General features: G+C 41.5%; 1 protein-coding gene across 1 annotated transcript; it reads left to right on the top strand.

Annotated features, from left to right (window-relative positions):
• The first annotated feature begins 689 nt into the window (after window positions 1–689).
• leng8 (leukocyte receptor cluster (LRC) member 8) lies at window positions 690–10,816 on the top strand. Its single transcript, XM_049583066.1, has 15 exons — window positions 690–1,049; window positions 1,735–1,870; window positions 2,255–2,446; window positions 2,600–2,677; window positions 2,999–3,428; window positions 4,251–4,422; window positions 4,501–4,671; window positions 4,954–5,202; window positions 5,291–5,455; window positions 5,614–5,908; window positions 6,090–6,191; window positions 6,300–6,368; window positions 6,459–6,588; window positions 6,699–6,906; window positions 6,997–10,816. The coding sequence occupies exons 1-15, from the start codon at window positions 1,009–1,011 to the stop codon at window positions 7,157–7,159; spliced, it is 2,601 nt and encodes an 866-aa protein (XP_049439023.1). The 5' UTR covers window positions 690–1,008; the 3' UTR covers window positions 7,160–10,816.
• Window positions 10,817–12,730: the final 1,914 nt, after the last annotated feature.

Genomic DNA, 12,730 nt, shown 5'->3' with positions numbered 1-12,730 from the left:
TAATCAGAACTAGATTGTATGTATGACACATACAAATGTAGCATATCCATGGTTTGCAGAAACATACAATGCCATCATTTTCTGGTGATTAGGCGTTCTGTTGAGATCAGCCTCTGGGATGGTATTTCGTACTCTTATAAATATTTATGTATATTTTGTGTTGTACATTGTGGTATAATGCACTTTGGTAAATAGAATTTTAAACCTTACATACTCAGCATATTACACAAATTATATACTTTTAAATATTTAACACACGAGTGTGAAAACTGAAGCAAAATGCACATATTTTTACTTTTATTTTTCATATACTTCTATAATTGTCTTTGCTTGACATTAGAGCGACTGTGACGAATCACAGTTTGTCCCCGGGGATCAATAAAGTATTCTTTTGATACTGATTAGTTTTCTTTTCCTTGTCACCTACTTGAGGAAAGTGTGGAAACCTTCATAAACTGCAGTCCTGTGCTCAGCCTGTCAGACATGACAACCCCGTCCCATTATGATTGACAAGCTAGTAGACGAATCCGGCTCCGATCTGAGCCTGGAGCCAAGTATTTAATTGGTTGAACCTTAGGGGGCGGGGCATACGGCAGGAAGGGAAGGGTGTAGGCTTTGCCTGAGAGACTGTACTGTGGGCAAAGAAACTGTAAAACCACAGCGTCACTTGACTTGGCCAGTTACTTATCTGCCATTTTGTATCTCCACAGTCTGGTCAGAGGAAGTTGGTCGTCAACGAAGAAGGAAGCAAATATGCGACTGTTCACTTCATCTGCACATTTAATCAAAACATTTTAGTGTTTGATTGTTTAGATAAATTGACGTTAGTGTCGGTTGGTTGACTGCTCCTCTTGTAATCTGTCGATCATCGTGTCGGCCTTCATCTTGTTTACGTTTTGCTTTAGAGGTAGCAGGAGAGCTAACGCTAACGACGTTAGCCGGCTAGCTTAGCTAGCAAACAGCTGTATAAGCGTTAGCTTTCTAACGCTAACCACAGTCAGTGGCGAAATGGCGGCCAACACGACACAAGTAACCCCTACAACAAACTGGTAGGTCGCTTGTTCCAGCCACAGAAGACCAACAACACACGGGGAAATAAATAAATGTTAAATAACTTGAGACCATAACGTTTATATTTTGTATGGTATGGTAAAGGTGGCTAGCAATAATCTTGAGTCAAGGATAATTAGCTCAGTTGAGGGTGTTGACAAGTGTTAGCATACCCAGCTACAGATAGGCCATTGGTTTGGATAACAGAAAGCTAACATGTTAGCTGTTTACGTTAATACACCTTACCATTGTATTAATGTCATATTTAGTTACTGTCGATAGAGTTTGGTGCTGCTAACTTTGATAATATCAATGCAGCACACACTTTCTTTTGATAAATATAGTCAGGCTTCGCAACCACATGCTAACAGTAATAATGGATAGCCGCTTGGCTTTACGTTATCCAAGAAGATTAACTAACGTTAGCCAACGGTTATATTTAAGACAAGTCAACGGTTAAGTAGGTCACAGTTAACGGTTGGAATCTTTTTAACCTGCCAGACACGACAGCAAACGTTGACTTGGGCAGCAAAATCCTAATTTAGAATAAACTGGTAACATGATACACATTAAGTATTTGTGTCATTTGAATGCCATTATAACCAGAAGAGTTTTGCATGTGCTGATGATCAAAGCAGAGCATTGAAATTCCTATAAACACTCATCATCCTCTGTTTGTGGCAGGTCGTATGGTGGTTCTGGAGACAGCCAGGTTCACGAAAACCCAGAATGGGAGAAAGCAAGACAAGCACTGGCGTCCATTAGCAAAAGTCAGAGCTCTTCTAAGACTACTCAAGCCAACAGGACAGCAACGGCAGAGGTGTGTGTTTGATCTCTATGTGCGTCCTTGTTTTTTTACACCTGGCATTGAAATTTGTGTTAGGCTATCTGATTACAACCCGAGATTTAAAAATACAAATGTGGACAAAGAGCATTTAAATGAGTAAATAAAAAATCTGATCAACTACCATTAAATTGTGGGCTGCATATATAGTGAAGGCATGTGTGTATCCTGAGTACGTTTGACTCTATTCGTCATCTGCATAACAATAATACCAGTGTAGGTTGCGATTTTGTTTTTTAATGGTTTCCTAGACATTTCTTTTATGTTATGCAGCATTATTCATTTTTGTCCCTGCTAGAAGACTTCATCTCTCTTCTGGTCTAAAATAACAAGTCTATATATGCATGTGTGTTATTTCAGGCTGGTCAGTTTCAGCCAGCAGTGACTGACTCTGCTGCCATGCAACAGCAGCAGCAGCAGCAGCAGCAGCAACAACAGCAACAGCAACAGCAACAGCAGCAGCAGCAGCAGTACTATCCATGGTACCAGCAAACTCAGCAGCATTATCCTGGATACACGTACCCTTATAATTACTACTACCCCATGGGTCCAGTAAGTACAGAAAATCATTTTGTTCTTGTCAGTGTCTTACCATTATAACACTTAACATCAATGCATCTACTGCATTCAACTCAGTAAGCATCTAATGCTGAGAAATAAGGAGATGGCTCTGTGATGTCAACATGGGTTTCTCTGAATTTTCAGTATGGAGCTGCTTATCCACCAAATCAGTATGGTGTACCCCCAGGGCCTTACCCCGGAACTCCTACCTCTAATGGACAGGTACATGACAAGAATATGTAGTTATCCACCATTTAATTACATCACATGTGTAATCATGTACTTAACTGATGAAGTTTTGTCCCTTACCCTGTAGATTTTACAAAGCTAGAAGTAAGAGCACCTGACAAAGTAATGCCCCAGTCACTGGACATGAGCAGTGACCCTATCAAACCTGTTTAGATAAACTCATTTTGTAATCGTGTGTCAGTAGTAGTATGTAAAATTAATATACGGGGCATGGCAACTTCATTCCCCAGGCATTTCTGTAGCTTCTAGCGAAAAGTTGCTTTAACAGCGATTTTCCTTTCTCTGTCTTCATAGCCTCCCCCGGTGCCTGGAATGGAAGACCAGTCCCCTGGCTACCCCTCCCAACCTCAGCCTCCTCCCCCTGCTACTCCCCAGCCACCCCAGAGCCCAACCACCACAGAGAAACCCCCTCCCCCTCCACCCCCACCTATTCCTCCTCCTCCGAACTCCCAGTACCCCCCTCCTCCATCACAAAATGCTTACAGTGCCAATAACTCCATGCCATACCCACCTGGTGACCCCAACCAAATGCAAGTTTACAATCATTCCCAGGGAAGGTCTAACTATGGACAGGGCTTCCAGGCACAGAACACCTATCAGCCCTCTCAGAATCCCTCCCAGCAGCAACAGCAGCCAGGCCAGTATGTACCAGGGCTTGGCAGAGGAGAGGCAAACAAAAACAAAAACCAAAAACAAGGACAGCAACTGTGGCACCGCATGAAACGTAAGAGTTGCTCTTTTGTGGGGTAGCTGACATCTAACATGTCTTCAACTGAATTACTTCACTTTTATCTGATGCAGCTCGTTATTGCTACTATTTACATGTTTGCATTTGAGTAAGTAATCACAGACTTGTTTTAACTGTAACTAAAGACTATATAAGACCATTATTGTCACTGCAGGATTTAGACAGTATGGACAGAGGGGGGAATGTGGGTTATGCTGGGATTTAAACCAGATGTCAGTTTTAGTCAAACAAAATGTTCCTCTTGTTGAAGAAAACTGTTATTTACACAATCAGTATCTAACAAATATGTTAATTTTAGCCAAAGAAAACATTACTTATAATTAGAAAGCACATTCACATGCAAGAACAAAGTGAGGGAGAAGGTCTTCTTGCCATGAACATGCCAAGGATTATTACTGCAAGAGAGAAGCTGAGAGCATCTCTGTACCAGGAGCACTCTACACAGAAATTTAAGAAGAACAGACAGCCAGGTGTTTGACTTAGCAACAGTTGTATATATCAATCATAGAGCTCCATGTCTAATGATTGACCAATCAGCAACATCCTGTAAGGAGGAGCTTGGTGTGAGAGGGGGGCTTTGAGGTTTAAAGGATAAATGTTGTGGTTCTATGCTCTGAATCCAGATATTCAAATTCTTCATACAAAAAATAGAAGTTCTTTTGAATCTCACTGTTTGGTTCCTATGAACCTAATCGTGGTTATTTAGTTAGTTAAAGAAGGCTGGACAGAAAGAAGAAACACCACCGTGACTATCTCCTAGTTTTGTGTCCAATGTGTCTTATATTTTTTCCCCCACAGAGGCACCTGGGACAGCTGCAGTGAAGTTCAATATTCACAAGAGGCCCTATCAGGTTCAGTGTTCTCCATTGTCCAATCAGACCTTCCCTCCAGGCGAGCAGCCCTCAGGATTGAATCCAACTCCTTCCTCCCCGGGTTCTGCCAGCGCTGCACCTGGAGGGGCTCAGACACGGTGAGAACTGATCTGTTTCTACAGATTTAGATAAGAGAGTCTGTGGATAATATTTTGACTCCAGTGCTTTCTCTCCAGACCCCAGGACTGGCCCCAGGCTATGAAGGAGTACGTGCAGCGCTGTTTCACAGCCTGTGAGACAGAGGAAGACAAAGATCGTACAGAGAAGGTGCTGAAAGAAGTTCTGCAGGACCGGCTGAAGGATGGCTCTGCTTACACCATTGATTGGACTCGTGAGCCATTGCCAGAGTGAGTTCAGGAGTGGATTAATGTTTGCCTAGTGTATATATTGATTGTTGTCTAAGCTACTAAACATGAGCTTTGTAGATTAAACAAAGATCAGTCAACTGTATTATGATGTGGTTTCAGTTGAGTACAGAGTTAATTTCTGGGTTTGTTTTCAATAAGTTCCACTGCAACAGTCTTTGTTGATGCATTTCTTTGCTCTGACTTGTTCTGGATTCTTGTGACTTGTTGCCTGCAGGTTGAACATATTGTGATTTGGGTCTTTTTTTTTTCCTTTTTCTGTAGACTAAAGGTCAAGCAGTCTCGTTGGGAAGCTGTTTCATCCCAGAGGTCATCAGATGGCTCAATTAGCCGTGGTGGAAGTACAATGGCTGCATCGTCAAGAGGCAGGGGTGGTGGACACAGACTGGGCCACTACAGGAATGTATTTTCTCAGAGGAGTCCATCTTCTAGTTCTTCCCGATCCTCCTCCCGCTCTCCATCCCCCTCCCATGGCCGACACAGGGACCGCAGCAACCAAAGGCATAGACGCAGGTAAGACATTTCTCCACCTTTTCCTCTGATTACTGTTGGTTTCCTGTTGTTTTTTTTTTTTTTAATGTTTTGGTCTCTGTGCTCCCAGTGATTCTGGCTCACAGTCAGACAGCAGCATCTCCAGTGACCTCCGACCTCAGCTGTCACGAAGGAATCAGAGAGGTGCACGTGGTCGTGGTAATGACAGGGAAAGAGGCCGTGGAGGTGGAGAGCGAGGAAGAGGAAGAGGAGGAAAGGCAAACAGAGGAAGGCGGTAAATAAATAAATGTTGTTACAAAAACTGAACTGTCTGATCAGGCCCCCACTATTCTCTTTGATCACTGTTATTGATCACTATTAAGGAAGGCTTACTGCTTCAACTCTCATAGCAGAAGGATAGCTTGTGAATAACCTTTATCTTATCATTCCCAGAAACATGGATGATTCCAATGGAGCTGTGGGAAAGAAAAGAAAAGGTGGCAACGCTGGTCTGGATTTCCACGACCCCAACAGAGAGGCCAAGAAGCAGAGCAGAGCGGCTCGTTTCCACAAGCAGCTTCGCTCAGAGCCCCTGGTTCTCTCCATCAATGCCCTGGACTTACCTGATGGGACACAGGAGGGCCTCAGCTGGGAGGACTGCCCCATTGTGGGAACATGCCAGGATATTACCAAGCCTTACCTGAGGCTCACCTGTGCCCCGGATCCCTCCACTGTGCGCCCTGTACATGTAAGTTGTGCTCTTCCTTGTAAGTCCGTTTTTCAGCAAGCTTTATACCATGCAAATAGAAGAAAAAGAGAAGACGGAAATCACATAAAATGAAACCTTTGAGTCCATTTATGTCTCCTTTTGCATCACAGAAGATCAAGATCCAGATTTTGATCTGTTTCTGCACTTGTTTATTACCCAGGTCCTGAGGAAGTCTCTGCAGGCTGTGAAAGTCCACTGGAAAACCCACCAGGACTACACCTACGCCTGCGAACAGATGAAGTCTATACGACAGGACCTCACGGTTAGTTATCTTCAAAAATGTTTTCATTTGTCCCTTTTGACTTTGTCCTTCTGGGATGTGTTCTTCCTTACTATTCTTAATTTGTGTATTTTCCCCATCATGACCCAGGTCCAAGGAGTTCGTACTGACTTCACAGTGGAAGTGTACGAGTGTCATGCTCGCATTGCTCTGGAAAAGGTGAGTCTGTTTTCCTTTTATAAGTAGTGCAGTCGCTTGAACTGATGACAGGACATTTTTTAATAGTGGCTGAATGTTAATTGTGATCAGGGAGACCATGAAGAGTTCAACCAGTGCCAGACCCAGCTGAAGGCCCTGTATAAGGACAATCCCTCAGAGAACATTGGAGAGTTCACAGCATATAGATTGATGTATTACATCTTCACTAAAAACTCTGGAGGTATGCTTTCATTGTTTTCTTCTCAGTCGCTATGATGCATCACATACACGTTGTCACCCTTTCTGCCTTTACCTTCATGTTTTACCTCTGTCCTTCATCTTCCCCTCCAGATCTGACCACTGAGTTGGTGTACTTGACCCCGGCGCTGCGGGCAGATGAGTGTGTGTCTCATGCTCTTGCACTACGCGCTGCCTGGGCATTAGGAAACTATCGCCGTTTCTTTAAGCTGTACCAGGAAGCCCCGCGCATGGCTTCATACCTCATTGACAAGTTTGTAGAGAGGGAAAGAAAGGTTGCTCTTCGGGCCATAGTCAAAACGTAAGTACCGTTCCAGACAGATATGTTTGCACATTTTGAATCCTCATTTTAGGTGCGCATGACTTACAACATCCCCATTTCTCTCCGCAGGTTCAGGCCCGACTTGCCGGTGCAGTATGTGCAGTCCAATCTGGGCTTCTCTTGTTTAGACTCCTGTATGGCCTTTCTTACTGGGCTAGGTGTCACCTTCTGTCCCTATGACCCCCAAAAGATAGACTGCAAAGCCAGCACAGCCACTTTGGCTGCTTCCTGAGGGGGGTGGGGGGTTAGTGCCATGAAGGGAGACGTTAAGGGACCATCATGGATCCTTACATATACAATGCACTGCACTTCAGACACCTCAGCCTGTTCAGATAGAGTAGCTGGCAGACTTAACAACTATAAAAGACCCATTTAGAAAGAAACATGCTAGAATACCTTCCAGATGTAGTTTCTGACTCAGATCACGCTCAGATAAACACGAGGAGTCTGCACACATTGTCACTCACATATTGTACATTAACCTAACGCCCTAACTACATTTATAATGCCAGGAATGTGAGTGAACAGTTAAAGTTTGGGGTTAACATTTAATCTGAGCACTAAAAGGCCAAGAAGTCACAGAACCAGATCAGGGAGGCACCCTCATGGTTCCTGTTCCATAGCCACCATCAGATGTCAAAGCTAACAGTGTTCTGTTATGTCTTTTCCTTCCTCAAGTCAACAGCTTCAAGACCTGAAGATTCAAGCCTTGTCAACCAAAAGGGAAACACAAACAGCCGTTCTTCAAGTCATCCAGCTCTCTCATGTTTAAAGTGAAGCTCACAGATTCAGGTCAACGTTACATATTCCTCTTAGAGACTGTGAAACAACACAGTGAGAAGATGCCAGCAGTTTGTCTGAAAAAAGAAGAAGAGGTGGTGGTTTGTATGTCCTGTCCTGCACCCCATTTCCTCAAGGTATCTACAGTTGGCTGTTCCCTGTCCCTAATCATAAGGCCTGTAAGAGCAATGGACTCAAGTCTGTTCCTGATTGAATTAAGTTGTATTCATTTGCTGGCCGCAGTCATGAAATAGTTGGCCAGCCTTCCGGAAAAAGTCTCAATCTGATGAGCATTGACTTTGTGTATGATAAAGAATGCAGGCGAGTGTTCTTCATCAAGGTGATCTCCTCACTCCCCCGTCCCCTTAAAGCTGAGCTCCATCTCCAGAATCAAAGCAGCCAGAGGCAGAGAGGGAATCTGCCTCCATCATCCTCAGGTAGAAGTCCTGCCAGCAGCCTGGAATCCATCAGACCACGATCAACACAGCAAAGTGATGAAGCCCATCTTTGATCCACATTGGTTGTCTCAACCTCACCAGCTGTTAATCAAAAGAAATAGCCTGGCATCTTTGAATACAGCTGAAGGTGAATTCAGCATCGACAGGAAACCTGCTGCTGCCGCAACAAGAAGGAGTAACGACGAGTGGTTTGTATGCTACCTCTGGTTCTGGTGTGCAAGGCTGGTAAGCGAGAGGGACTTCTCTGGAAGGAGGTGGATGACGGCACAACAGAGATGTTGCCTCACATTTCTTCTGTGTTTAATGTTTTATGTGGTGTTGTTTTGGACAGCAGTATTGGCCTTTCTCTTGACAAAAGGAAACAAGCATTATGGAGCTGCAATGCAGATTTTTAGAAAACATTTTCAGGTTGATATTGGACAAATGAATTAAGTATCACATCAAATTTGACTTCGTAAAATACCAAAAATGGAGACAGTAAGATCATAGAAATGACACTGTCTGCCATATGGTAAAGTTTAAAACTTGAGTTTTAAACTGATGCAGACCACAATAAAGAAGGAGGGAGATGTAAGCTGAGTTAAGACTAGTGCTTTAATGTCCGTTTCATTCAGCAGCTATGATAAAATGTTCCAAAATACAACCTGCAGCTGTAGCTTTTTTACCCAAAGTGAAAGACATAAGTTTCTGAGTGGCAGTGGCGTTGTAGTGGAGTTTGTTCTTTTTGATGCGATTTTGGTCCATTTATCTGCAGGAGGTTTGTTCTTTTCAGGACCTAGAATACTATTGGTGGTGGTGGACACTGTTTTAGGTGATGATTGGGGAAAATATGTATGACAATATTTAAAATACTAGTGATGTGGTTAAAAAATGTACTCCTAAACCAACAGAACCTTTCACACAGATTTATTTGGATACTGCTTTCCTTCATATTCTACAATTTGGGCCCTCATACTGAAGGATTTTACTGATATTGAAAACACAGGTCGACATTGTTCCTCATAATTTGATTTATTTTAATTTTATTTGAACAGTATTCATTTACCACTGTAGAAATTTTGAGCCTGAGGTATTTAAGACTGGTGTGTGACTAACCAGAACATGAGTGAAGGCAGGCTTGCTGTACAATCTACATGTTTACTTGTCTACAGAGTATATTTTTGTAAATATTGTATTATATTGCTGTGATTTCTTTTGTAGTTAATGCATAGTGTAGGTTTTTTGTTCACACACGGGTAAGTGTGATTTCCCCCCCCCCTCCCTGTGAAACTCTTCTTAGACCATCTATGTGAATATGTAAATTTAAGTGCAAATAATTGGATTGGCGTGTGCGCTGTGTCTTCATCAGTGGAGTTAATCATCAGCAGTTTTCTGTGCTAGTTTCTCCCAGTACAGCCTGAAAACATTAGCACCGCCTCCTAAAGCAGATTGTGGCGAGATATCATGCTTAATTTCCTGTGGTAGTACAAATGTGGTTGTTAAAAATGTCCCGTTAATAGGCAAAACACACAGTGCCACATTTGTGTCATGTAACTTAAGTTTTGGCAGATTGTTTCATGCAAACAAACGTCATGGTAACGCCCTCCACAAAGAGATGAATTTCCATCAGATTGACAAAACGCTCTTGTAAACCTGACTCATCAATTTGTTCAAACTGTTCACTGTTGACCATTATTTCAGCAAACGATTTGTAATGACAACGATCTCAACATGTTTTCTTTCTTCCCCCCTCATTTACCTGACCCCCCCGCCCTCTTTGCTGTTCCCTCCCCTCGCTCCCTAAACCTTCCTCTCACACACCACCAGACCTCTCATTCTTCAGCTCGTAGCACTGCTGCATTGCAGGAGCGCACGGAGCGATGATAAGTGGGCAAATCACCTCCAGACGCCAACCGGAGAGGGTGAAATTGTGAGCAATCCAAGTGTTGGTTTGACCCACTCAAGTTGAAGCCGCACAGCTGATGAAATACATGGGAGCCTCACATAGTGAAATACAAGAAATGTTGATGTTGCTGCTAACGAGATTTGCTGCTAACCCAAACATTTAAAGTGTTTTTTTCTGTGCCTGTTTAGCTTTAAAAAAAAGTTTGACATTTGACAAAGTCAACATGTACTGCTGTTTTCTGTCTGTCCAGATGCATTTATACTTTTTTAAATAACTTGCCCACAATTTTTCGCTGGTAAAAATCTGTCATCATTCAGTATTTGTTTTGTTTGACCCCATTTATATTTAGTTAGGAATCATTCGGCTGGTGTTATGTTGGTGGACGAGTCGGTTCCAGAGTAGCAGTAGAGCCTTAAATCCCTAATTTTAAAAAAATGTGTCTGAACATACAGAACAGTTATCTAAAACTCACCTGCATTTGTGTTAATTTTCCATATTAAGACGTCTTCTATAGGCAATGCTTCTTATCTGATCGGTGCTGGTGTGTGCTCCCATGCTAAGAAATGACATTTGGTTTCCTATGTGTACAAGCTTGACTGGCGGTAGTTTGTTGCCTTTGGTTTGTGTAAATGTGAAACTTTTGACACATGGTTGAAGTGTGTACATGTGATGTCTCAGGTTTTCAGCATTGATACAGCCCAGGATGTTTGCTCTCTTGTTTATTATATATTTATTTTCTTTCTTTTTTTTTTTTTTTTTTTTTATTAGTAGAATATTTACCCCAGACAACTAACAATACACATTTTCATTTTGGGTGTTTTGTTTTCCCTCTCCGATGCCCGAGTCATGTTTTCAGTATTTGATTTGCTCCCATGTGACTGTATACCTCCTCATCAGTCTTTGTAACTCCTCTCTTGATATTTACTGGAAGAACTCCCCTGTCCTGCACCTCTGCTGTGTTCATCCCCCACCTTTTCCCTTTTTAAATTAGTCTCTTCTCTGTTCTCTTTTCTCCCTCTCCCTGCATGCTGTCCTCTCCTGCGCTCTTCCTACAAATTTCTAACCAGTATTTGTTCTCTCTTCATCCTTCTCTTTTCCTTTGTTGAGTATGTTTGTGACCGTCTGCTGTGTGCAGTTAGTCACGCTCACTAGTAAGTATTGTATTGCGTCTGCAATGCTTTAATAGTTTATGTTGCAGCTCACTAACAACTGAAGCTGAAGGTCTATCTGCAATGCCTCCTCCCTATCGACAGATCTGACATGATAAACTGCCATTTTGTAAATATTGTGTGTAAATATATATTTTTGAAAAAAAATCTAATAAACATCAATTATAAAGAGCAACTAGTGTTTTTATGTGATTTATTCTGGCAGAACTGATGCATAGGTTTATGAAAATGGATGAAATAAAAGTTCAAAACAATACAGCTCAGACGGATATTTTGCATGGACAGTTTATTTTGAAGAGTCAACCGTGACACTGAAAAGACTTGAAATAAGATGAGTTTTGTTACTTGACACATTGAAGATGTTGCCTTCCATGTTTACTGTAACACAGCCGTGTTTGACTTTTTAATTTTGGCCAACACAGCTGAGGTAATCGAACTGAGTTGAAATAAAGTAGTTGGAAAAGGAAAGCGTTTCATGAAAAGGAAAGACATTTAGAAAAGTTTAAATTGCAGGGAAAGAAATACATCAGTAAGTGAAGATAAATGTAGAGGAAATGAACATGTGATTAAGAGAAGGAAAGAACAGCAGAATATTGAGCTCATGCAATTAAGTTTAAAGGAAAAAATAAAAAGGAAATGAAACAGCAGGGAAAATAGTTGAAAGATAGAAAGCTTTATACAGAAGGAAATAAAAATCAAAGGCATTTCTGCATTTACTACTCAAGAAAACCAGACTATAGGTGCCTGAAAATACAATGAAGTATTTTTCACTTGGTCTACCTTTAGACTTTATTCATTCAGCACAATATAATATCAGTACTTTCACATTAAATCTAATTACATGATTGTGGTCAGACGTTTTGCAAAAGACCAGGAGTTAGACACTAAAATAAACTCATGAAACACACGTTTGAAAGCAAGAGAAAAAAGATATATGAAGAGCAATAATCTGAGGAGAAAGGAGCAAAAGTAGAGCTGCAAAACTGTAGCTCAGAAATATATAAATAAACTACGAGACTAAGATGACAGAACTAAGTACTAACAGGCAAAGAGTGGAAAGCTAATTTAATGACAGGAAAAATAAAGCTAAGGAGCAGAGAGAGGAAATGAGAGGAATTATGTATCAAGTAAACAGAAAGATAGAAGCAAAGGTCAGGTCACTCAGAGAGAAAAGATTAAAAACTATATAAAGTATTATACAACAGCTACTACTGCTGAAAAGAAGAATGAAACTAGTGAATTTAGATCAGAAAAAGCAGAAAATAGATAAATTAGAAGAAAGACTGAGGCTATGAGTCATGCACATGTATGTATATATATATATATACATACATATATGTGTGTGTGTGTGTGTGTGTGTGTGTGTGTGTGTTCAGTGGTGCAGAGAAGCATGAAAGAAAAGAAGGATAAAAGCTAAACTAGAGAGGAAGGAAATGAGGTGACAAAATAGTAAGGATTGAAATTAGAAAAAAAATACAGAAGGAAAGAGGCTGCTTTGGTTTCTGTAACAC

The sequence above is a fragment of the Epinephelus fuscoguttatus genome, linkage group LG8, assembly GCF_011397635.1.
Source record: "Epinephelus fuscoguttatus linkage group LG8, E.fuscoguttatus.final_Chr_v1".
Taxonomy (NCBI): domain Eukaryota; kingdom Metazoa; phylum Chordata; class Actinopteri; order Perciformes; family Serranidae; genus Epinephelus; species Epinephelus fuscoguttatus.
Note: the sequence above shows the minus strand (reverse complement) of the source record. Positions and strands in the feature narration are given on the sequence as shown.